A 26588-nucleotide genomic window follows, 5' to 3' on the forward strand; every position below is an offset into this window, starting at 1 on the left:
TCAGGGTGTCCCCCGCCTACTGCCCGGAGACAGCTGGGATAGGCTCCAGCACCCCCTGCGACCCGAGTGAGGATCAAGCGGCTCGGAAGATGAATAAATGAATGAATTTGTTCACACGCTTTAGCTTAGCATGAGCTGTTGCCTAGCATAAGGCTAACGCTAGGTTCAGACCGAACACAAAATATCGCTGTCGGCCGGCGTGTTTTGCGTGGGTTTGATCGAGACCGGGGTTGCTTCGAGCCGACAAGAGGAGGGGCGCATCGTTCATCTCCGATGCAAAACAAAAAAGTTTGAACGTTGCTTGTTAGTCTTGTGTCTTGTGGTTGTGTTACAACTTTGGCTACGAAATGCTATCTTGGTTGACGGTTCAACATCTGTAAACAAGTCAATCGTCTTACATTGTTTTTATTTAACCAAGCTGTGCGTGTCTGTTTTTTTTCACTTTATTTGGCTTTCTCAACACCATGAAAAGTTCCCATTAGCAAACCCCGGGTGACATAGACCATGTGTGCATTTGTTGCTCTTTTCTAACTTTTATCCTTTTTTTTTCAATCCTTTTTTCACCACAGTTTGGGTTACATCAGTTGTTGCTGGGGTCTTTTGTTGCTGTTCACTTTCGTCCAAGTATATCAAGAGGCTCTTCAACTGTTTCGCAACAGGTGTTCTCTATCGCTATTCCCGCACTCTCTTCAATTCAGAGTCAGATGGTTGCGTGCTGCTGCTTTTTCTTTGTATTCTCTTTTTTCCTCTTTGTTTGCCAACGGGTTCCCCCAACCACTTTCCGACATACGTTATAGTTGTTGCTATCTCCTCACTCTTTAACACCACATGGCATTCAAACAAATGAAAACGTTTCCGAGAAAAGACACAAAGGGAACCAGAGGACTACTCGTGACATGACTACGTTGCCAACAAGAACAGATTAAAAAAAAAACATACGGCTTGATATCAAAAATATACTGTATTCTCTAAAGCTTGAGAAGAGATGTAGAAAGTCATTATGTTCCACCAAGCATGCTAACGCAGGGTTGGGAGGGGGGCAGCGAAGGAGCAACGTGCAATGTATTATGTGGATCTCTCAAGACGTCTCTGGCCTTATAGCTCTGCTTTATAGCTTTTTTTTTTTTTTTAACAGTGGAGGAGGGATTTTGCGGGCCGTGATTGGCTGATAGATAGATATCTCCTATCGGAGAGGGGGCGAGATGGAAGAGGCGACAGTGGTTGAGGATGAGGTGTGCATTTTGTCATCCGCGGAGACAGCGGGGGCTGTGTCTGTCATTGGAGGATGATGGATTACATGTAGGGTTACGGGGGTTTACGTGTGTGTTTTGCACGCCGATATGTGTCGGCTTTCCCTCGCGTCTACTGCGCACACAAAAAGAAAGCATGCAGGCAAATTCATTTTTCACAACGGCAGCTGGAAAAGGAGATTGAATAAAGCAAATGTTTGCCAACTAGAATCGTTGGGAACTATTCAGCGCAGAGCTCAGGCTTACTTAAGGCTGAAAGCGAGGTATGTGCGAGTTGAAGGAGGCCAGACTAATGACTTTTTAAGAGCACTTTGAAGAGATTTCAGAGATTTGAATGTAGCCTCACCTCAAGAGTGCCTTGTCCGAATTGCACAATCGTAATAAATAGCCACATAAAATGCATAAAAAGCGTCATCAAAAAAGCAACTCACGCCAAATTTTGATATTATTGCTATCACTGCGGAGCACGGCATATTTGCAGTTCGCCTCCTGTGGAAATTTTTGTTTGTTTTTCTTTTCTTTAATATTTTTTTACACATTTTGGATTTTGACAAATTGTTTTCCTGGGATTTTTTTTCCCTCTCCTGAAAAATATATTGAATGTAGATCTGTTTTTTTGAAAATGTTTTGAGTCGCAAATAAATAAATAAATACTCTTTTGTGGGGGGTTTTCCCCAAGCATTGTCGCTTACAGCAAGTAGCATTTCTTACAATACAATACAATACATGCTGATTTAAATAGCGCTTTCACAACAGTGGCAGCTGTAACAAAGCGCTTTACAAAACAGTTAACATAAAGTAAAATAATAAACAGAACACATAACATAAAACACGGAGAGTCGTGCAGTCCTAACCACTTTTCCGTCACACGCTTTGTTGTTTGAAGCAGTTTGAGATGAAAGAGGAGAGTATCAAAGTGTCCTTTAAGCAGTGGATCAGAGACGGCATGCTCAAAATGTGCACACGTCGGCCACAAGCCAAGTTTCAAAGTCAACAAGAAGCTGTAGCATCCATTGACGAAAAAAGAGATTGGTTCACTTCTCCTGTCCCATGGAAATCCATTTCAATTCCAAGCGGCGACTCACGGTTCCAAATACGCATCGGCGCTCTTCGCCAACGCTCCTCTATCCTCATCCTCAACTTCAGCGGCCATCCATCCAGCCGCACCAACGCCAACTGTCCAACAGCGCTGACATAGCCACTGAACAAATCGGGGTTGTGAAAAATGCTGCCCATTACTGGCGCAAAAAACACAAGCGCCCCAGGTCTGTCCAGCACCGACAGTCAATGGCGCCGACATTCCTCCCAATCAAAATCTGTGCTGGTACAGGCGCGCTGGCGAGAAGGCGCAACCATCAAGCACAGATACTGCTCCTTTGACGAATGTCGTGGCCAAAAGGCGCTGAAAACAGTCCATATCAGGTCCACACAATGAAACAACAAACAACATGTGACAAAACAAAAGACAAAAACAGCAAAAAAGAACAAAAAAGCAAGGCTCTTGAAGAGCACTTGCCGAGGGCTGCCTACTCGGGCGCCATCTTGGAAAAAAAAAATACAAACAACCCTGAATGTTCCTTATTTGATATCAAAGATAATAAAGACTCAACTTTTTTTCAGGCAACAATGGAACTATTAACATACCTTTGATTTGAAGGATAAAATTAAAATTTTTAATGAACATTTCAGACAACCTTAAAGAGTTTTTACGTCACCACTGGCACCCTTTCAGAGCCCATCTGCCATTGTAACTCATGAAGACATCCAGTGTGGCCCGTGAACGTGCAGTGCTCTGATAGAAAAAAAAAACACATGGGCGAAGACAGAGTGGCTGACCCCGCCGTTGCATCTGTCACCATCGGAGGTAAAAAAAAAACCTCACAAAGTCGGACATGCACAGTGAGCTGCTATCACGAGCTCTGTGTGTGCAGAATGCAAGTGGTTGAGACCTTATCATAGCTGGCCACATTCCTACAGCAGGAAGATAAAAGAGGCCAAATGAAACAGATCACCCCCATGTTTCTTTGTGCCTCTGTGTGTGAGTGTGTGCGCGTGTGAGACTATGTCAGTGATGAATGGGGGTTTAAGGACCTACACCTTCCAGATAAGCAGAGAAAACCGCCACCGGGACAACACAACAATGCCACAATACCAACTAAAACAAATACCATGTCCATAGACGTTCGCTGTTCAAGCCCAAGTGCCATTTTCTCGACATCATGTTCTCGCTCACAGTCGCTCTTGTCTCGGTAGATTTTGTTTTTTCAAGTAACGTACTTTTTTTTTTGGACGAGTTACGTACTTTGCATTTGGACTCTTGTCATTTAGTTTGGTGGCTTTTCATTGACCAAATTGACCTTGCCGGTTGCAAGCGCTTTTTGTTCTCGATTGGCTTAGGGTCGCCAGCGATTTCCGTTAGTTTTCCTTAAGAGAAATAATAATAATTGTATCGCCATTTATTTGAGTCTGCATTTTTTGGATCCACGACCCACCTGGTCTTTGTTTGGAACCGTGTCAGGAGAATCACTAAGAAAGTGAAAGTGCAAACTTGTAAACAGTGGAGGCCCCAGTAGAGATTAGCTGGTCTTAAAATACTTGCGACAAACGACACTGAAGGCTTTTCTTGACCGAAAGAATGTTTTCGCTTTACTCAAAAGCAGCTTCAGCAAGAGACACCGGATGTTCTTAATGACTTACAGTGCTCTTCTACTTATTGATCTGATCTGAAACACACACCAATCGTCAAGTCACCTTAAAGTTTCGGGTCTTTCCCAAACAGTTTCCTTTAGTACTTTCCATCTCGTTACAGACTTATGAAACAAACCATGTGGAGTGGTGTCCGTTGTCCAAACTGTGGCCAGAGGGCAATTTGTGACCCGCTGTTTGTTTTTAAGCGGCCCGGGGCATTTATTAAAATTGACACTGGCTTCTAACAAATGTGTTGTATATGCTATATATCTTTGCTAAATACGCAGGGACGTAAATGAACTATGTACAACTTAACTAGCAACATTTCTAGTCATGACACTGTAGTGGTAAAAGATAATAGCTTTCCACCCCCCCCCCCGGTAAAGATTTTTTCATCGACTTTCTGCCTCTGTGTCAGTGTTAAATTTGGGACCATATGACATAAATCCTAAACTATTTGTCTTAGAGAAGGCTGTTCAGGTAACAATTTTTTCAGGGGCGGGGGGGACACTAATACTCGTATAAATAATCTGGAAATATTCGATTGTCTGATTTTGTCATGCTTGCCAAGTTTAAATAGGCCTTGCATCCTTCGTTTTTTTCTGTATGTGGCCCTTGGAGCAAAAAGTGTGGACATGCCTGTATTAGAAGTTCTCACTAATTCAATAATACAAGTTTAGAATCCCCAAAATAGAATTATGGATGTACTGGATTTCTGTCTGAAGCGGTTCTTCATCGAGTTTTTCTTTTTGTGTATCTTTGCTTTAGCCTGCAAACTCCCCTTTTCCCTTTCCGGGATGACGTGCAGCAGATGAGTACCTTCTTCGTCTGAGCTCCGAGGAAGAATTTGCCGGATGAGCAAGCACGTCTCTACTTCATAGGAAATGTTGTTGCATTTCATTAGGGCCAAGATTCATCACAGCAAGCAAATAAGAGGAGCGTGCAAATCACACCGGAGGAATTCCTGCGCCGTCCTCGGCGCATTTCTCGCAGCTCACGCACGGAAAAGCGTAAAGCGGACAAAAGGCGGCGAGATCTGATTCCGGAGACAACGGGGGTACATCAAGGACGTGGGTGAAATGCGATTGCTTATTATTGCGCTCTTCAAAATGATACATGAGTGTGTCACTCGGCTGCCGGCAGTTAAACAGCCAGAATTTTTTTTTTTTCCCCGACCCTCCCTCACAGAACAATTGAGCTGTTCCTGGAAACGAGGGGTCGCGAGTCTGTTCTGCTTATCAGGGGGGTGGGATGGGGGGGTGGGCTGATTCTCTTGAGTGAAAGGACACTTGAGAGTCTGTTTTTGGCAATGGCTTAGGGTCCAGCTCTGACAGTGGAAAAATAGCAGCGATAAGGCCCGTACGCAGGCCAATTTAACGGGTCGCAACCTTGTCTCCGAGCGGGGACGACACTGTCGGAGTGTGTGAACGTGGCCTACGGGGACCTGTCCCGCGATGAGACGCCGGTGATATCTGACTCGAGCCCTGACCCCACAGCACTGGGTGTCAGCGTATTGAATCATAGCCTGAACAACAGAGGGGGGAAAATGGAAAGGGTCAGGGCACCGAGCCGTAAACGGGGATGGGGTGAGGGGGGGGGGGGGGAGACAGAGTGCGATTGTACGTCTTTTTTTTCTGTCCATGTATAAAAGAATGCAGCCAGTGGATGGTGGGCATTGTACACGACGCCCAGGCCTCATCTGATACCGAAGCCAACAGCTGCATGTGGGGGGGGGTGGAGCACAACAGCTGCATTCATGACAGATGCACAAACACGTCTGTACATACTGGACAGTGGAGCTGTTGTGGCTCGGGACATTAGAGGGATGCCATGCAAGTTCTGGGAGTCAGAGTGTGGGAGAACCACAAGGGATTAGTTGGTCTTCGAGCGTGAACAATGGCCGGGGGTGTTTTTGCGTGAGGTGGCGAACTCACTTGTTCCGCGACAGCCGTGGGATGGCGATGGGACTGGGGGTGTGGAGAAATTAGGCGACATTAGGTCATATAGGGACCTCAAAGCAAGCTTTTAATTTGCATGCGATAGGAGGAAGGCGTGTCCCCCCCCCAAAAAAAAAAACGATCATCACGCTAAGCCTACAAATCACAGATCCATCGACCGTAGCATTCTTTGAAAAAAAAAAACAACCATTCAGTCATCCACGCATCAACACCAAACGTCCGACATGCCATCCACCCTGTTAAACCAAAAAATATCCGCTCATCCAGCAAAAGAAGCAATTGGTCAGACCAACAGACCTTTTCACCCACCAATTATTTTAAATGTAGTCATCCAACAGCCAACCCTCCATCGATCATCCATCCAACAACCAACCTGTCATTTGGCCTCTCAAATCCATCCCTCCATCCATCAATAGGCCATCAAATCCTTACATCCTTCAAATTTACTCATCAGTCATTCATCCAACCCATCAAGGTAATCAAAACAATCAAATTTTCACGCCCCCTCAAAGTCCTCTATTCCTCAAACCTCAATTCACCCATCACGTTTCATCCGTTGTTCTCGCAACTGGAGAGAACTTTTCAACACCGTAAACTCGACCAAACGCTCTGACCTTGTTTATCAGATTCAGTTCTGTGCTCTGGCAAGCCACGCGGGCTGATTCCCCCACCCTTGCCCAGACTGAGAACGGTCAATATCAGGGACGCCTGCCAGGTGAGAAGTTGGCCCGGGTTTAATTGCTGCACAGACGAGCCAGGGGAACCAGGAGGAGAGGCCGACCGCTGGAGCTACCAGGCCCGGGCGAAACTATTCCTGGTGGGCTTCACTCGGCCGACCGCTGGCGGAACAGCTCGTGCTTCCAAATGGTTTAAGGAATTGATTTGACAGCTAATTTACTGAGAGGATTTGCATAAGGCCTTGCGCTAATAAGGTGGGCTCCCCCCCCCCTACCCCCATTGTCTTTCACAGCTATCTTTGTAGGCTCCTTCCTTTCCTTTCAACAACAGATTAGATACACGAATTAGGGAGACAAGAGATTGAAATTGTATATCGATTAAGGGAATAAAGCCTTGTGTGTTCTCCTGCTAGCGCTGAGTTTAAGTGATTGATTCACAATGTCACACTTTACATCTGACTGACTGTGCGCCGAGCTGCGTTTGCTGACGTCGCTGCCTCTGAGGGTCCCCCCCTACCCCGCTGCTAAATACGAACATCACGCCGCACAATGAGACCTGCCGATCTGATGACAATCTCTCTGGGAACTCGTGGCGGCCAGGTGGAGCCATTCAGAGAGGACGAATCCTCGACAAACAATGCAGTTGGACTCCTTATAGAGATAAAACTCTGATCCTTATCAGCGAGTGAACAAAAAAAAAATTAAGTCTCCCTGCATCATTGTTTCAGTCAACCAAAAGGAATTACCAGAACTGAGCACATGTGTGCGAGACATCCGATTTAACATTGTCACATTTTTCCACTGCTCTTTAATTCTGGCATAAGAGCAGCACTAGCAAAAGTTGTTTACAGTGAACCCCGTCCATGGCAGAGTGTGTGTGTGTGTCTGGTGGGAGAGGGTGTGAATTGCAAAGTCCGTGTGTGAGCGTCTGAATGTGAGAAGTGGCCAACAGCAGCTCCTGCATGAGTGTGCTTATTGTTTTTGTGTTTCACTGCTCAACTAGCACTCAATAAACAACAACTAAAAAGTGACTATGTCATTGTGGTTCAACTTTACCATGTGCTAGGAAGTAATTATGATGTAGAAAAAAAAAGAATCACGATAAATTGTGAAAAATGTGAACAAAAGTGTGTGTATGTGTGTGTGTGTGTGTGTGGGCGGGGTGTTGAACGATGAATATAAATATCGTGGTGCGCTTAAACATATCAGGAATCCCGGCACGCTTCCACGGGAACGTGAACGGTCAGAACTCACTGTTCATGTTCTTGAAGATGTTGAGGATGGGGAGGATCTGTCGGTAGTAGGGCACCAGGGTTTCTCCCACCGTGTCGCCGGACATCACCAGATGCTGCAAAACTTTCAGGGTGGTGCAGATCACCTGGCGGTTCCTCGTGTTCAGGGCATCTGGAAGGCAAAAATTGTATTGAGGTCAAACAGCAAAAGGCTATAAAAGTTGGACCAACATTGGAATGCTAGTTCAGTCGTGAAAAGTTGGAATTTGATCCAACTGTTTTTTTTTCTTTGACTCCCAAAACAAGGGCTCGTCCTCGAAAGTCCTTACTCACAGCCATGACACAATTAAGTCTGACAACGAAATAGGCTCACGTAAAGGCTGAGTTTTACTGTTTTTGTTGTTTTTTTAAAATATTTATGACTGTATGCATATGTACACTTCTTATCCAAAAAAGAATGCTGGAAGAATGTTCATCTGTGACAGGGTTTAAGATTGTAGAAGCACGACATTTGGGAAAAGGGATGCAATGTAAATAGCAACTAACTGAAACTACATTTTAAGTTTCTAAAACAAAACTAAAAAACCTCTAATTCGAGTGAATTATTTTTCATCTTTGTCAATTGATATCATACATGAGCTTTTGGGGTTCCGTTTTTTTCTGTCCTAATGTACATCATTTGGGAATTTAAGTTTACTTGACTTTATTTCACCATACTCAGTGACATTTCGTTTTGTAATGCTACACTCAAAAAATGCACCATATTTAAAAAAAACTAAAGCTAAAACTAAAACTAATTAAACCGCAAGTAAAATGCAGCGTTTTTGAAAAATACAAAGTAATAAAAAATTTAATATAATCATTAAAAATGCATTAAAAAAGTATCTGTGCAATTTAGCAGTATGCCTTTATTTATTATTTTTTATTTATTATTTATGTTCACTTTTTATTATTATTATTTTTAATCACATCCCTAATACAGATTCTTCCTCTAGCTAAAAGACAGAAAACACTCCCTTCCCATTTTCTTTCCATTGAGAAGAACGGCTTGTCTGCAATCACTGATAGCAAATCCACTGGGGAAGCCAGAGCTAATAAGAACCAATCACAAAGCTATTTTGGCCTTCAGCTGCACTTAACTCCATCTCCAGCTACCCTGGAAAACAAAAGGTGGCGGGAGAGTCAAAGGGTAGAAGAGATCACAGACGACCAACTCGGTGAAAGAAAGCAGGGAAAACATCTAAATGTCAGCGGGGGCATGCTGGCGCATAAAAGGATGTGACAGACAGAGAGAGCGACGGGTTGGAAAACAACCTTTAAGTGGCAAAAACTTACTTGCCTTTGTTCCTAAATATGTCCTGGAGTAATTATGATATTGGGTCCCATGTGGCGCAAAGGCATTCTTGAAATTGTCTTGGCAGGCGGAATTAATCGCCATTTTGAGGGCTTTCGCATACTCAAATATTCATCTTTGTTGTTGCGTACAGTACATCTCGTAAAAATTGAAGCTCCAAAATTTGGTTTGACTCTGGTATCTGAAATTCAGCCCCCGAAGCCAGTTTCGCTTGGCAACATTTGGTTGGAGGAATGCTGCCATTACGGTTTGAAGCACACATTTGGGTCTATTCCACGGGTCCTTCAAACGCAAATGTGTTTTAACTACAACCAAATTTCAAGCACAAACACTGGGCAGAATAGTCGTACTAAATTTCATGTCATTTTAGACTTCGTCATGAGGGTTAGTGGAGCAAGGCAGACGAGTTTGATGACTTGTCAAAAAAAAAAAACGAAAATTCAATGAATCCAAATTCCATCCACATAGCCAGAACACAAAATTTGTATATATAGTATATATATTAGTGTATATATATATATATATATATATATATATATATATATATATATATGTGTGTGTGTGTGTGTATATACTGGTATATGTTTTAATCATTGCATCAATTTGCACGGCAGTGGGACTGGATGACTCATGAAAAACAAATCCATCTTGTCCACTTTAATTAATAAGCTAGAGCGTCATCGTCAACGGACAACATATGGTGGGAGACCAAACATTTCTCTTTGGAGAAACATTGCATTGTCATTTCCTGCACACCTCTGTGGAGAGAATCTGCTAGTGCATCAGATTGCTTGTGCATGCATAGGGTGCACTTGCTGGAAACATATTATGCAAAAAAAAGACAAATAAACAAGTCAAAATCTGATAAATAAAACAGTACTAAAGCGAATAAAACATGTGTGTGAACATGGCAGTTGTTCAAAGAGATAGTGTGAGATACTGTAGGTGTAAATATGTAGTCCAAGATTGAGTTGAGCGGGTTATAGCTTGCATTAATAGCGGATAATATTTTGAAATTATTTATCACGTCACAAAAACCTGGCATTTGAACAGAGGGTGTGTATACTTTTTCTGCCAGCTCTGTGTGCCTGTGAGGGATTGCAACCAGTCAGCTGGAATAGGCTCCAGTTTAACCATGACCCTAGCGAGGCTAAGCACGGCAGAGAATGGATGGAAAGATTGATAAACGTGTTTGTCGCGTTTACAGGGCGTTGTTTGACGACTCTTTGCAGTCGTGGCCCAGCATGCCGACTGTAATCCTCAATGAATGAAGACGAGCACGTCATTAATTAAGAATTGCAGGCGGGGAGCGTGGTGGCATTAGAGTCGCAAATCTCTGCCGTGCTGAGTCGAAGCCAGGAGATGTGAGGCGGCAAGTGAATGAGTCAGAGGTCAAGGTGCTGGAGGTCTACAAACTACTGCAAAGTGGATTTAGGGGTAGTTTATTTACTCAAATTCAGAAGGGAGGGTGCGTCTATGATGTGGGAGTCCTTTATTTGTACGCAGTGAGTGGAATAACTTAAAACCGAGTGGGTGGCAAAACCCAGCAGATCCACCATTGAAGTCTGAGAAAGATAATTTTATTCATGGTTTCATGTCCTCATGGGAGAAAAAAAATGGATAGATAAATGGCTTTTGGTGTAAATCATCTTTCGTACTACACAGGGAAGTTTATATGCAACAAGATAGCTGCTGCTGTTTTGGTTAGCAAAGGGAATCAAATGGTCTTAGCAGTATTATTTCACCGTGAGTGAATGACATAACGTATTTTCCGCACTATAAGGCACTTCGGAGTATAAGGCGTACCTTCAATGATTGGCCTATTTTATAACTGTTCATATATTGGGTGCACCGCATTATAAGACGCATAGTATAGCCTTATAATCCGATGCGCCTTACATATGGATCAAGATTATAATTTCTTGGCCGTAGTATTTTGAATGCTCTGTAAAGCGCTTTGTTACAGCTGCAGCGGTTGTGAACGCTTTATATAAATAACTGTATTGCATTGTATTGTATTGTATTGTATTGTATTGCATTGTATTCTCTTTAGCGTAGCTCCATCCAGTGGATGCATAACGCAACCGCAGCCACTATTGTAGCTTTTCGTCTTTTGACGGCTTTGTCAGCTTTTGACAAAATGGAATGTTTTTAGGTGATATAGAGCGGAAAATACACTCATTGAGAAGTGAAAAACTACCCTCTGTACGTGTCTCAATGGTTGCTTCTGTTTTGGTTAGCAATGGAGATCAACTAGGCTTACGAGTAAGTGCTTAAATGTCTGAATGTCTGAACAATGGTGTCTATAAATAGATGTTGATTTTTTTTAAGTTGATGACACATACACCAAATAATTAGAGCAACGCATCTATTTGAAAAACAACCACTTTTTGAGGAACTACACGATAATCGAAATCCGCACAACAGTGTGTAGGGACCACATGTCATCCTACCGGTCAAGGAACTAATCTAAACTAAAATAATTTTGCTGGCAACGTATGGGCTCCACAGTTAACTCTTGCCTGCATCCGAACAAAAATGGAATATTTGAGGGAGGCATTTATTTTCAATCCAGTATTTATTGATGAAACTCGAGGTAGATCTACGCTATTGTCTTCAGCTCAACACTGGGCAATTCTGAGTGACTGATTCCACTGCACTCCATGCCATCCCATCACCTCCTCCTCGATACACCCCCCAAACCTACCCCACACCCCAATCCCTCCCTGCCCTCCCGCCGGACGGACACGCGCGCAGATATCCGCCATCACCGTGATAAGGTGGAATGCGCGATGACAGGAATTTGAAACCTACATAACAAACAATAAAATTCTAATTACCAGTCAGCGCAAACAATTTTCCCTGCTGTGACATTTGGACCGCAGAACCGTTCAATTATTCATCAGCATTCTTGCTTTGCTGGAAGAGAGGTGGGGGAAAAAAAATGTCGAAAGCAGGGGGTGCAGGAGTGTACTGATGTATTATTGCTGCTATAAAACCTGTGACTGCACAAATCTGAATAGCATAATCGAGCATTCACGCCAGGCCCTGTTTCATATTTAGAATGGAACAAAAGTGTTGACGAACTACCGTGAGGAAGGGGAAAAAAAAAAGATTTTTAAAAAATACAAGGTGAATAAATCACCAACCAGAATGATGCTCCAAATTTGGATCAGCGCCAAATTACAACTTTGTAGAAGCACCTGCTACTGTTCACATGCTGGAATTATGCCTTTAATGCATTATTCACAGTGAGCGTAATTATAACGGGAAAAAAAAACAAATACATCTTGGATCCGCACCAAAATATATTTTCTTCCCATTCTTTACCCTCCAAAAAGTTTTGAGAAACTCATTTTCGGAGCAAGTTTTTAATCTTGCAAACTAACAAACAACCTCCTAGGTCTGTTTCCGAAATTGTTTATTTTCTCACTTAAGGATAAACCCAGCGACTTGCTAAATATAGAAATATGTTGAATATCCCATACGGTCACGTGGTGAAGCGACCGTACATCAGGTATCAACGGGAACGGATATTTGTCATTCATGATGCTGCCTCTGCATCCCACAAGATGGTTCTTGAATATTGTGCACTTGAATTAATCTGCGAGACTGTTTACATGCTTCAACGCTGCTGTTTTGGTTCGCATCAGAGCTCAAACATTGGTTTGTGAACAACAGATGAAGTGAAAGGGGATAAATTAAAGTTACGACCTAGTTTTATTTTTCAGTTCGGAGGAAGGAGGTGTGAGGAGGCTGGCTACACGGTAAAACATGTATGCACCCAATATCGTGCAGGGAGGGCAGGCACGTCAAATCAAATCAGCTGAAATTCTTCACCTGTCTAGCAATTTGCTTTTACCTGATTGGAAAAAGGGCCCGATTAGAGGAAGGCGTGCATTTGTCTTCCGTAGATGATCTGTTGAGAACGGCGGGGGTGACTGATGGCATTGTGATTGTCTACCATCTTGCGTTTAAAGATCTGAAGGGAAACTTAACGACATAATCGCTGCTTTAAGGCTAAAGGGAAGGTGTACAGCGGCAGGGAAAGTGGAGTCTCGGAGAATTCATGATACTGTAACGTCAGGCGAGGAACACTTCATTGTGTATTCCCATCGGGTGACCTGCATTCATCATCAAAATTCACCAGAGCTTGACACGACTTGGTGGCTGTGCAGATAAGAGTCTGGCAGCCACATTGAAGGTGTATTAACGTCAGCAGAATGGGAAAAATATATATGTTGCCATTTTGGACTGGAGACAGCCTTTTTTTTTTTTTTGCTATCCTCCTTTTCCTCCCTTGTGATTAATCCGCACCAGGCACACGGATTGCTGCAGATGGCAAAACAAGGCTTTTTTTCTTTTTTTTTAATAACCCAAAAGTTAATAAGGAGTGGGTCATTTAAAATTCCATTAGCAGCGCAAAGTATAGCTTTTCACCAGCAGCGCTCACCTTTGCTCGGGCTCCCCAAATGTAAACGGGCGAGGCTGCTGAGGGCTTCCAATCCATAGACTAATGTGTGTGCAAAGTGGGCGCATCCAGTGATCTGAATGTGTGAAAAAGATGGCACATTAGCTATTTTATGCCACATTAGAGAGCGCCGGGAACACACTGAGTGTCACAATTCAGTGTTTCGTAATGGCTGTTGTTGAGTGATTTTTATGCCAGGTTTCTCCCTATTGTCGGTCAGACATCCAAAGATGGGACAAATAAATCAACATTTTCTGGGTCTTTCTTTTTTTTGGAAAATGGCTGACGTTGAAAGTGTTAACCCGGGGAATTTTTTGGAAAGGTATTACAGTGAAACATAAATGTGAACATTTAGTTTAGCCATAAGCAGACATAAGAGCCAAATAATACTGAACCCTTTCTGGGACGGCGGTTACTACAGTGGACAGCTTATCGTGTGATCAGGTTACAAGGTGCATGGAAGGGTTAAAAATATAGCATTTCAACAAATTTACTTCTAGGTAAAATGGAACCTCAGTTTACGAAGGTAAGCTGTTCCGTAACATACGTGAATTGGTGGAACTTAGTATGACATACCGAAGCTTCTGGCAGCCCAGTACAACCGTTGCATACCAGTGACATACCCAAAAGATGCTCACTTAACTCTTTCATTCCACAAGACGTACTTGTACGTCTTTTTAAAATTAGGCCCCGCCTACCAAGGATGTACTTGTACATCCAAGTCTTTTTTTAGTGTCATAGAAAGGAGGAGGGTCTGATGCAGTCTGCGAATGAGAATAAGCCGTTTGCATTGTAAATCATGTTAAAAAAGCAACCAGTAGGTGGCAGTGGTGCTCAGAGCTCTTTTTCTCCGTTTTTTTTTTTTGCCCAGGAATCGCCATTTTCATGAAATGTTGCCATTTTGTTATGCCGATTGCTGAAGAATGGAAAAAGATAGAAACAATTTTTTTTGTCTGCTGAGAGAAGAGAGTCCAAACTTTATTTTCGTAGCCTCCATGTTCATATAGCATTAGAACTAAATAATCTGTGGGCCTTGCAAGATCAGTCAAAATCCAGTAAAACACTGGGATTGAGGGGGTTGCTCCAGTGAAAATGGCTGGGATTGAATGAGTTAAATAGCATTTGGCCGAAAGCATAGCCGCTATCGGCTAATATAAAAAAGCCCAGAAAAGCTCGCCAGTGAACAGCACGCTACTTCACGTGCACATCACAAGCCAACTGGCCGCGACATGAACACTATCCCGGACTCACGGGGTGCTGCTACTTTACAGGCTGCCACTTTGAGAACGGCACACCACTTGGCAGCGGTGTCCTGCAAAAGAAACATTTTGTGAGTCCTAAAAAAATGCTGGATCCCAGCAACCTCTTTGTCCACCCATGGTTTGTTGCCCTCCCCACATGCTGCAGTTCTCTAGTCTATTTTAAAGGTTCTCCACCTTGAGATGTGACCTTTCCCTCAGTCGGACGGCTCGAGTGTGTACACGTGGAAACGTGAAACAGACACAGGCGGCAACTACAGAAGAAGTAGGCGGCGCCATTCGCAGAAGATTATCGAGCATGCTTTTAAAAGCCACTTGTTCCAGCTGACCCTCGGGGTTTGCGTAAGAATAGCAAAAGATACGACCGCTGCCCCGTGAAAGGACCTCACATGGCCGTTAGTGTGGTAACGATAGAAAGTGTCGCAGTGTGAATGCATAAGACGGGGGGAAATTCATTCCAGCCATAGTCGACACCTGCTGTTCGGTATTTGTGGACGAGACCGCGTTGGCACGCAGATAGCAAAAATGTGCGTATAAGTGACACACACTGAAATGCATTGGAAGAAAAAAAATGTTTTTTTTTGTTTTTTTTAACATGATCGGATAACATCATGGAGGCGTTAAAAACACTAATTGTGATGACCATTAATTATGAAGACACGACCTGCTACAAGGAAAACCAAACGACAATGACTCATCATTAGAACAGAGGCGGTGAACAAAGACAAAACGTACCACGTGGCGCTAAACGGAGAGACGACAGTCGCGCAAAGATGATCACTCTGCCAAACAAAATGTTGAATTTGGATCTGCTTCAGACGAGAACGGCCTGATTAAAGGGTAACTGCCACATATCAAAACAGTGAATAATTGAAGAGAGAAATTCTACATTAAAGATGCGGTAAAATCTTGAAGCGGATCAGAAGACTGTCAATCAGTCATGAAGAAATAATGATATTTACTACACTGAGTCAATTTGACTAGGGCTGTATATTTTTGGACTTATAATTTGGTGATGCTTGTGACATCAGAGAACGAGCACAGAAACTGCTAATTTTCAGCAGATTGCTGAGAATTGCTTCCAAGGAAAAAGATGAAATGCATGAAGAGTGAAACTCGATGAGATGCCTTCGTTCAGGTATGACAACTGGGAGTGGGCCAAAAAAAAGGACTGTATTTTTCAGACGCATTTTTTTGATAATTTGGCTAGTCATGTGATGTACACCGAGAGTATTTTCCAACTGCCAAAATAAATTAAAAGAAGAAATGGAAGAAGCAAGATTAGCATTTGTCATGGCAACCAATGTGTGAAGTATCAATAATTGAGGATTTTCTTTTTAGGGCACTAAAAGGCGCAAGAACTGAACAGGATTGAAACTTTGGCCACAATGTGACATAGGAGTCGAGTAAAGGTAAGTCATTTTAAACTAAAAGGGAAAACTTTCCCGTAAGTTGGAAGCGGAGGTTTCATCCAACCAGAATTTGTTTGGAAATTCATTCTGTGACCTAGACATCACTCTGAGCGTGTGGATGGATGTCAGGAGAAGCGCGCCCCTCTCCTGATTATTTTCCAAACGCAGCCTTTAAACCAATCAGCATTTCATGTTGGAACTGCTTCCTTCTCTACTGCCTGATGCAATATGCCCAAGCACTACTTTTTGGGGGCACTCTGTATAACCAAACGGCACATTTGAACAACGCTCTGAGTTTACGAATGTGTCGAGTGAAGCAGTGCACATGTGGACTTTATTGCCAAACTCACCCACAAATAGGGGGCGGAGATTTGGGGTGTGCATCCAAGCTATACGTTTTTTTTCCTCCCAAAATGTGACTTATACTCACAAGCGATTTTTTTTTCTTTCTCATGTTATTGTGTTATTTTATGTCTTTTTTTTTTTTGACTGGTGCAACTTATACTCCCAAGCGACTTCTCGTCCGAAAATTATGTTCGTTAGTTCAGGAACCACTGGTGGAAATAGCAAAGTACCAGCCAGAAAAGAACATCCAAACCAAAAGTCCTGACTGCCTGTACATTTCACAGCATTCTTTCTTCTCTCGTCGAGGAGAAGTTTGTTCAGGGAGGAGAACGCGAGAAAATAACACCATTAAACCATAATGACAGACGACCTGGCAACTTTTATTTCAGACCCCTTAAAATATGTATATTTACACCAGTACACATACGATTGCAGAATGTAGTTGAACTTTTTTTTGAAGCCTCAAAGGGGATTCACAAAAGAGATCAAGAGTACCTTAGTGCTTAAGCCATATAATAAAACCTCAAAGGAAGTATCGCCCCCCCTCCCCTCCCCTCACTCACTCTTGATGGGGATGATGAGCTGCGGGATGACTGGCTGAATCTTTGGTCCGCCGTGCTCCAGTAGGTCATGGATGCCCTGACGGGCAAAGAACTCGTAAGGGTGGGCAGTCTCGCATAAACCGTCGAAGAGCAGTGGTAGGAAATGGTGGTAGTCCAGCTTCTCGATCTCCACCTGGCGGGGGGGGGTACATTTCGCAATTATAATACAGTACAGCAAAACTCAATTCATCACAGGCATTACATATCAGACGCAACCGCAACAAGAAACTGTAGACATCCTTGAACACATTGAAAAGTAGCAAGCATAAGCAAGAACAGACGAATTCAATTGTAAATGTGAGACATTTGTTAAGATCCATTGTTAGTTGCAGGCCACATTACACATAAACATATGTGCGACATATGCATACACTCTGGCTGGGGCCAGCTGTTCAGGATCACCGCGCAGAGACATGTGGCCTTGTGTGAGCTGACACTCTAACACCTGCTTACACCATTTTGCAACGCAGACAGAAAGAAAGGCGCATGGAATGGACCAAAATAAGCCCTAATTAGCTCAGCGATGGGGAAGGTCCAGATTGACACCAGCGAAATGAACTGTTGCCCCCACACGAGAATAAAAAAACGCAAAAATATCTATGTATGTATTCACAACATGAGGCAATAAGAAGGAGCATTAGAAGAGCAGGATTTTATGGCGCAAAAATAAAAACCTGTTAATAAATACTACACGTGAGGATGTGAATGATAAAATCCCTATATATTAAAAACAATTATATAGCGCATGCAGAGCTAAGTGAGAATCTGTCAATAAGGTTGTATCCAATCCAATAAAAATATACAACAAAGTGAACATGAAAGCGGCAAGAACAGTCGGCAGCATTGTATGTAGCAATGAATAGTCTACCCATAAGCATTTGATTGTATACTAATGTATAAACAAACGCCGACTATGTGCTTACTTCAGAAATGAATTTGAAGAGGACACCAAGATGTCAGTAGCTACACACAATGAAGACAGCCAGCAACAGCTGCACCAAAGTCCTTGAACGCAGCACAAAGAAATAACCCAAAATGTTAAATGTGTCAGTTGGCCGTACAGTGGCTCGAGTTACCAAGTGTGTATTTTTAACGCGGCTTCAGCTGTGGTGCGGCGTCCCAGCGGCACGATTGTTGGGCGTGAGGGTTAGAGGTGGAAGGGCGGATGCTGCTTTTCGTGTGATGAAAGGCAATCCCTCTGCTGCAAAAGCAAATAGCCCCCCCACCCCCTCTCAGAGACCCAGAGGACAGCTGAAAAAGCCACATGGCCACACACACACACACACATACAGAAAAATACTTGCACATGCACACAAACAAACAAACACACACACACATACACACAGCCTGCAGGTTCACACTGCTCCGTGCTCAAATGTCACCCAGGCAATGATGCTTTCAAGTCATTGGGACTTCAAAAGCAGGAATAGAATCACCCCCCCACACACACACACACACAAACACACTCCCCACAAACCTCCTCCTTCCTTCCCACCGTGAGGGTAAACAAAAAAGATGACAGAAGGAGGCAGGATGGAGAGATGGCAAGATGGCGACACTGGCTGATTGCTTTGAGGCAATTTGCCGGTCAACCTTGACCTTTCCCTGCGCTTGGTCAAGATTGTCATTGTGAGTCAGGACGAGAAGAAAAGCAAACATGAGTCCACATCGAAGAAGCGGCAAAGAGAGACGAGGCAAAAGCTGCAGTTCCACATTCCGTGCTACGGGGTGAACCTCCATTGCACGCAGGAAAGAATCTTATTTGGGACTTAACTCCAAACGAACCAACAACAAAAACAAACAACACAATCATACGACCTGACTACATGAAACAGAAAGGCAGAATTTGGGGAGCTTTGGAATCTGAGAACACAGATTTGAGTTTCACTACAGACAAAAATGTAAACAATGACAACTCGCAGTTTCACTGGGAATCTCCCCATGCATGCATGCGTGTGTGGAATCTGGATCTTCAGTGTGAGTTGTGTGCAACACAAAGTATACTTCGGAATGCGACTTGAATTTCCTCCTCACCAATGAGGAGGAACTGACCAATTCATTGCTGGACGATTTATTCTATGAGCTGCTTATCCTCACTTGGGTCGCAGGCCTAAACAATTTAATCAGCGGATATTAGCGATTTTAAAATTGGCCAAAATCTTTTTTTTTTTTTGCCCATTGTTTTGTTTTTCAAAAATGACAGCATAGGGAAAAAAAGAATCAGATTCAATCCCCCGTCCGACCCCCAAAAAATAAAATTGGAAAAAAAAAACGAAATCAAAACATCTAATTACCGCAGGACAAAGTATTGCCAAAAAAAACCTAAAACTGTTATGTGTTCTGCTTGTAATTCATAAATTTATTGTTGAAAGCATTCATGTTTAAAAAAAAAGTAATTTTAGTCATTGACTATAGATTGTTTTTGGTTGATTCGTCAATTAATTGGATATCAGAATTTTATTCTACCAAATGTCAGAATCAACAACCGTCTCAAAAAATCCAGATCGGTCTGGTCCTACCAACGAGTGCTATTTGCGGTGGATTTAGGCCGGCCTGCAAACTGCAAAAATTTGTGTAGAATTGACATCCATTGAAATCGAATTTAAAAAAAGAAAAAAATAAATATGACAAAATAAAAATATGTATTAAAAATGTTCAGAAATATTGAAATAATTTGATATCTTTTTCCTTCTGTCAATATGAGAATCGGCGGGTGCCACACTGCAAGTATGGGGCGGTCCACTTGACTACATTTCAAAAACAAACAAATAAATATTTTGTGGGGTTTTTTTTGGGTGGCTGGAACAGATTCATGGGAGTTCAACTCATTTCAATGAGGAATGTTGACTGGATGTAGTGAATTTAGTTAGGAGCTTGGTGACGGAACAAATGAGTGTCATACACTTATAAGTCAGCATGCCACGATAAATTTTGGGTCTATTTTCCCCGCGGAAAATATTGTTCAAATTCCACTTTTAACGAGCTTGAAGGTGAGCTAGAGTTGGATGTACGAGCCTGTCTCAGCTAGCATGTTGCGAAGCTGCCAACCTATGGCAATAATTGCTCGGGCATCTTCCGAAGACGCCTCTGGAGTCGGCAAGGCTCTTGATCAAAATCACATAAACAATCCAATTAGGGAACAAACGCACATCAGCGCTTGGCACGCGGACGCTCGGCAAACACCTTCAAACGCGCTTAATCAACGGCGCTTGACGGCCTCGTCTTGTATCAGCTATCGATCGCTCGCCCCGGGTTTGTTTGTCTTCACATGCCTGTGTGTATCCCCCTGCCCATCGGAGTCCAGGGGCGTCAATGGAAGCGCCGCAGAGGCAGGTAGCAGCAATTAGCCCTCGGACACACAAACACCAGCAAGTCTACTGTGATCAGCGGGGAAGAACGCGAAGCGAGCCCTCGGCTTCGGGAAGGCAGGCCGTTGGCAGACACTGGAGAGCAGCAGGATGCCACTTTAAATACACAACGGCTAGGCGGGATTGTGTGCGGAAGCATGTGCGAATGCGCGCGTGGGCGGGTGAAAATGCATCGCCTCGTAGCGTACTCGCATGTGTGTATGTGCGACCATGCGATAAGATGCCGCGCTGCTTTGCCACGGTGGGCGTGAGTCACGTCTGTTAGCAAGGCAGGCTATAGGGCAGTATTGAAAATGCAAAGAAAAACATGACAAATGATGTGTGCGTTATTATTCCAAACTCATTGGACAAAGGTTAGACTGAAAAATGTCTCAAAAGATGATTTAATTCAAAGACTCTGACTAACCTCCACTAACAACCCAGGCTAAACTTAGCTTAGCTCTCCCCTGAAGTCTAATGCTTGTCTCTCGCTCGAGACTTCAACGTACTTTTTTGACACTTTCCTGTTTAGACAGGGCTTTGGCAGCATCTGAAACCACAAATGTGTCATGAAAAAAAAAAATCCACAATTAAATATTGTTACAATTGCAGTGGTTAACTTCTCTTTCTTCTTGTGCTGACCGATGCGGAATGTTAAAGCTCACTTAAAACATTGCTCATGATGGTGACCGTTTGAACTTTTTCATTCACTTTCCATTATTTCCTAATAAGAAAAAAAAACATGAAATCCTAACCCTCATATGCACCCCTACACTGGAGTGTGACATTAAAAGACACCTACAACGAGCAATGCATTGAAATAACACAACTCGGGCGAGGCACTAAAAATAAGACACGGATTCCCATCAGTCATCAGTGATATGTTCTTGAGAAAACACGGATGAGAAGCGCTGACACTTCTCGGAGTCACTTATTCTCTAAGCAAGTTCTCTTCCCGAACAGGGACCTGTGAGAACTAGATTCTACTATCAGTAGTTCTATACATGTTTGACAGTTGTTGTTTGACGCCCAGCTGGAGCTCTGATTTCGAGTCTCTGCTCAAAGAGTGCACGGTAACTTGATTTGACTGGAAAAAAAAAAATAAAAGCTTGATTCATGGCAGCCTGAAGAAAACAGGAAATAAAATCCTGATGTAGGTTATTATTATTTGTGCATGAAAGGGTTCAACTGCATTTTATTTTTATTTTTTTTCTGCCAGGGAGAGTGAGGTGTACCAACCATGAGAAGTTATCGGGAGTCCAGGCCCTAAATCTTTGGTAAAGACCGTCTAAATAAACGGGTGCACACCATTCCTGTGCATTGACAAACAGATGAAACTGAATGGTTTGTGTTCTATTCTCCCGTTCCTCAAAAAGGAAATTCTTTCAGTGTCGGCTGTGTATTAAGCGAAGCACTTTTAAGTCTGCATGACTTTGCTGCGGGCTTGATCTTTGCAGAGTGCCGCATTTACACAAACTGTCATAAAATGTACGATTAACCAGATAGTTTCACAACTTCTATGTCTTGGGAAAAATGGGGAGTCGAGTTTGTCCCATTCCATAAACAAGAAGACAAGTACACACATTTCAAACTGTCTGCAAGGCACTAAATTGGTGATTTTTCATCGGTGCAGCACATAATCTGCCCAAACCTCGGTGACACGGGACGATTGGAGTCTCGAGCGAGGTCCTGATGGTGACAGTGATTGAAAGGAGCATAAACAAGGGGTGCTTTGGGGAGGGCGAAAACAATGACATGTAATGCTTGGAGGGGAAGCGGATGGATGGATGAATGGATAGGAAGGAAGAAGACAAGTGTCAAAAATCCTGCTCCAGTTTTAAAGGCAAAGCAGCCGAATAAAGACAGTGACTGCAGCACAGTTTGTGTTCATTGTGTGGTGCTGTGCATTATTGTATAGTACCTTCTACTGCTCAGATGGAAGTAGGCCAAAATATGTCCTTATGTCCTTACACATGCCAATTAGAAGGACGAAGAAACTGTGCAATGTACTCGCATTAGCTGTAAAACAAATCTTGTAATTCCGTGATTAAAAATCCTAATGTGACGCTACTGGCATGAGGTTAAGTCACTAACGGCGGCGCTTGTCAAGTTTAGCCAGCCCAGCTAACAAGGCTAGCTAGCTCTCAAAATTTAAGATTAAGAATTCAGCAAAGACTGCAATAAATGTTATTTATAATATTTAGGGATACCAAATATTAAAATACTTTTGACCTCAGAGGGGCTCCTATTGGCTGACATGTGCTATAATTGACTCATTCATTTCTCGCGTGTGATTACTGTATAGCTAGAAAGCAAATTAACAAGTAAATTTGTAATTTGCTTGTTAATTTGCGGTATGAAGTTAGTTACTGTCCGCTATGAAATGGTTCCAGCCGTGCTACCAGAGTACTTATTCGGGTGTTTTGCGATTCTGTGTATCACCATAGCTTCGCAGTTAGCATGGTCTTCTGTTCGCTTTTCTGCTTGGTGTGTCACATGCTTCACTCCTCGTCCTCCTGTCGCAATAAAAATACAGAAATGGAGCTGATTCGGCGTTAAAATGGCAGGAATTCGTTATTTATAGAAGTGGCTCTCCACCGTAGTGGGACAGTGATTAGTCACGCTAGCTATCTAGCCCCAGCCTGTAACTAGCTGGTGTGGCACAAGGTCGCTTCACAGCGAACACTCCAACGAAAAGTTCCAGAGGAGCCAGGAAAGTAGGGTGATGGGCACACCAGCTCAGGGCTGGTTAAAAAACAGGGGTGCTTGAAGCCCTTTTCACATAAAGTCAGAAATGATGACGCCATCGAGGCAAATACAAATCTTTACCTTAGGCGAAAATTAAACCACCCACCTCATATAAGGCATATATAGGCCAACTGATTTTTACCTTTTCATAATTGTACCATTAAATCAAGTGATAGACAGCTTCACAGTATTATTTCATACCAATATCGGTGGCAATGCATCAATTCATTTTTTTTTTCGCTTGCTTCCATCTCTATTTGAATAATGATGTCCTTGTTTGACCTTCAGAAGGCTTCATGGTTTGTATAACAGCCTATCCTCTGAGAAATGTACTTTTTTTTTCAATAAATCTCAATCATATTTCTCACGCCTAATAGAAGAAGCCATGATACTGTATCGCATGATATGGATATTTAGTATGGAGGCAGAGAAAAGCAAGGGCTCTGGATATACGCCTTGAGGGACACTCGTGTTACTATGAGGGATAAACATGATAATCAATTGATTGATGAGACGTGCACGCAGATGCATACTTCCGCCCAGTTGGCCAAAACAAAAAGCCGTCAGGGAGGGTCCTGACGTAGCGAGCAGGCTAACGGTGTGATTAAAGGAGCCACGCCCCCTGCTCTCAGGTTCCACTGATTACAGCTCAACGACCGAGTCTTCACAACACACAGGCGGAGGCGTAATCAAGTCAAAGAGAGTGAGGCGTAATCAGCATTTTCCCCTCCAATTAAGCCACCAAATCACCCCCTCTAATCCACGGCCCGCCATTGACAGGTCTGATTGATCCGAGGGCTTTTGTTATCTAGCTTTGGGGGTCCAAGGGGAGCCTGACAACAAGCAGAGACACAGTCGGCTTATCTGCTTTTTCTACATTTGTTGAGCCGGAGGACTTGCACCTTGCAGGCTACAAGCGTCACCCGCCTCTCATTTATCATACAGAAGATTCAAATGTGGACACTCCAAAGTACTTCCGCAGACAAGGGTCCCTGTGGACAGATGATATTTTTCCCCGTTAGCGATGGAAGCGGATCATCCATCATTGGTTGATTGTGAGAGGCAGAAGCTGTCGCAATTATTTGTTTTCCTGCATCAATGGCACATCCCGACGATGGTTAGCAGGGAGAAAATGCCAGTGCAATAGATCATATTAGATGTACAGGTATGCCTGATTACAAGAGGGCACGAAGCAATTACAGATAAGCCATGATGAAAATTTCAATGATCTTTTTATTGGGTTTTGTGTCTCTGAATACTCTTTTTCAGTTAAAAAAGGACAAGAGTAGAGTTGTGGGGATATTTCCAAGACTGGAGATGGAAAACTAATCGAAGCTGACTTGTTTTGTCAAATTTTTTGGAGTCTTCACTCTCAGGCTTGGTACCAGTCATACCGTAAATGAAATCGTGCCTGACCAAGGATATCAAACACCCAACTATCTTATGTCTCATAACATTGTCCGATAAGATTACCCTTCTGTCTGTGGTGTGCTAGGAGTGGATTTGTCCCAATAATGAGACTTAGAATGGGTCAGGCTGTCATCTTTAATATTAAACGTGTTCGGTATTTCTGACAAAAGGAAAAAAGAAAAAAAAATGATGGCAAAGAAGAAAAATGTGATGATGACCATGGAAAGCTTTATCTTATTAGGATGATATACTTGACAACTAAAGAAGAGGAATGGGACAAACCTCAATTTTATTTATTCCACCGTATAGAAGGCAAATAAATGTCCACTTCAGCTTCGATCGTGCAAAACCATGAGACTTACGCATATTCCGTGTGAGCTCATCTTAGTCAGGGTCTAAATAACTTTTTTTTTTTTTAAATTGTCATCTCTGTCCTGGCTGCTCAGTACAATATGCTTAATTTAACAATAAAGAGCATCCTATGGACAGAATGTGCATCAAAGATAATACAGAGATCTTCAATTAAGTTGACATACTCCTTTGGCATTGATAAATGTCTTATATTTATGAGCAACATCCATAAAATTTTTTTATAATGTCTCCACATGTCAGACGATAGAAAATCATGGCACCAAGCAGTTTTCTCGCAAGAAATGCAACCTTGTGCGGCCGCACATGTTGCACATACAACAAATTGCCATCGTTCCTATGGGAAAGGTTTCAACGAGCAACCTACAATGCTTTTTTTTTTGGGTTACATTTTAGAAGTTCCACTGTAGAGAACTGTAGAGAATATAGACAATAAAAACACAGTCATAATAAAAAGAAGAATGCAATGAACCTGAGCTACCTTTTTCTTCCATCTGCAATGGCTTCTCTTAATGGCAATGAAACGTAAGTGTGCTGAAAACATGGAAAAATTGCAAACGCAACCGTGCTTTTTTCAGCCAAACGGGTTGCATCGACTGCCGGCCGCGTTTTTGATCAATTACATTCGCGCGGCTCAAACCGTACGGAAGAATCATCATAAAACGTTCAAACAAATGTGCTCATTTTCAACGTCACGCGTGATGAATGAGCCCCGATAATTTTGTGCATGCGGCCCAAAGAATGGCAACAAAGACAAATGTACGCTCTGTTTACGATAACGTGGCAGATTTTCTCAGGCTGTGAGCACGGGGCGGAAATTACAAGAACGGGGGAATGGATTGGGGGCAGGGGCATTGGGTGACAGTGAGGTTGAAATCCGGAAGAAATAGATCATTCCTTGTTCACCATACATCATTGCAAATTTGCCATTTTCATAAAACACTGACATGCATAAGAAGCATTCAATCCATCAGTGAGGGAGCTTCAGGGCACGCTACAATGAACCGGTGCGCAAAAGGCAGCGCTGTTTTTGAGTGCAGCGGCGTCTGTTTCCAGACAGTAATGGGATGTTCTTGTTCCTGAGAGTGGATGAGTCTCATCTTGTGTTCTGGACTGCAGATCAAAGAGAGCCCCGCACTCCAAAGAGCTCGCCACAATTCACGGATGTAAGGGTGAGCGAGAGGAAAAGACGGTTTTCCCAAAACATGCATGGCAGGCTGATTAAACAGTTTAAATTGTCCCTAGGTGTGAGATGGTTGACAACAGGTTCAGGGTGTCCCCTCGCCTACTGCCCGAAGATAGGAGGATAGGCTCCAGCACGCCCCATGACCCTTGTGAGGATAAAGCGGTTCAGAAAAAGGATCGATGGATGAATTATTTCATTTGAGTATATTGATGGCGGCCCGGTAGTCCAGTGGTTAGCACGTCGGCTTCACAGTGCAGAGGTACCGGGTTCGATTCCAGCT

At 43.0% G+C, this 26588-nt stretch overlaps 2 protein-coding genes across 4 annotated transcripts in view; one reads left to right on the forward strand and one right to left on the reverse strand.

Annotated features, from left to right (window-relative positions):
• dync1h1 (dynein, cytoplasmic 1, heavy chain 1) overlaps positions 1 to 26588 on the forward strand; it is a 343117-nt gene that overhangs the window by 94423 nt on the left and 222106 nt on the right. The window lies entirely within an intron of this gene.
• The window catches only part of pacrg (PARK2 co-regulated), a 136352-nt gene that overhangs the window by 46311 nt on the left and 63453 nt on the right, over positions 1 to 26588 (reverse strand). For all 3 annotated transcript variants that reach the window (XM_052085432.1, XM_052085431.1, XM_052085433.1), the window contains exons 3-4: positions 17210 to 17381; positions 7828 to 7977 (exon numbers count right to left, since the gene is read on the reverse strand). In XM_052085432.1, coding sequence (XP_051941392.1) covers positions 7828 to 7977; positions 17210 to 17381 — 322 coding nt within the window. The remainder of the gene's footprint in view (positions 1 to 7827; positions 7978 to 17209; positions 17382 to 26588) is intronic.

The sequence above is a fragment of the Hippocampus zosterae genome, chromosome 14 (assembly GCF_025434085.1).
Source record: "Hippocampus zosterae strain Florida chromosome 14, ASM2543408v3, whole genome shotgun sequence".
Lineage (NCBI taxonomy): Eukaryota > Metazoa > Chordata > Actinopteri > Syngnathiformes > Syngnathidae > Hippocampus > Hippocampus zosterae.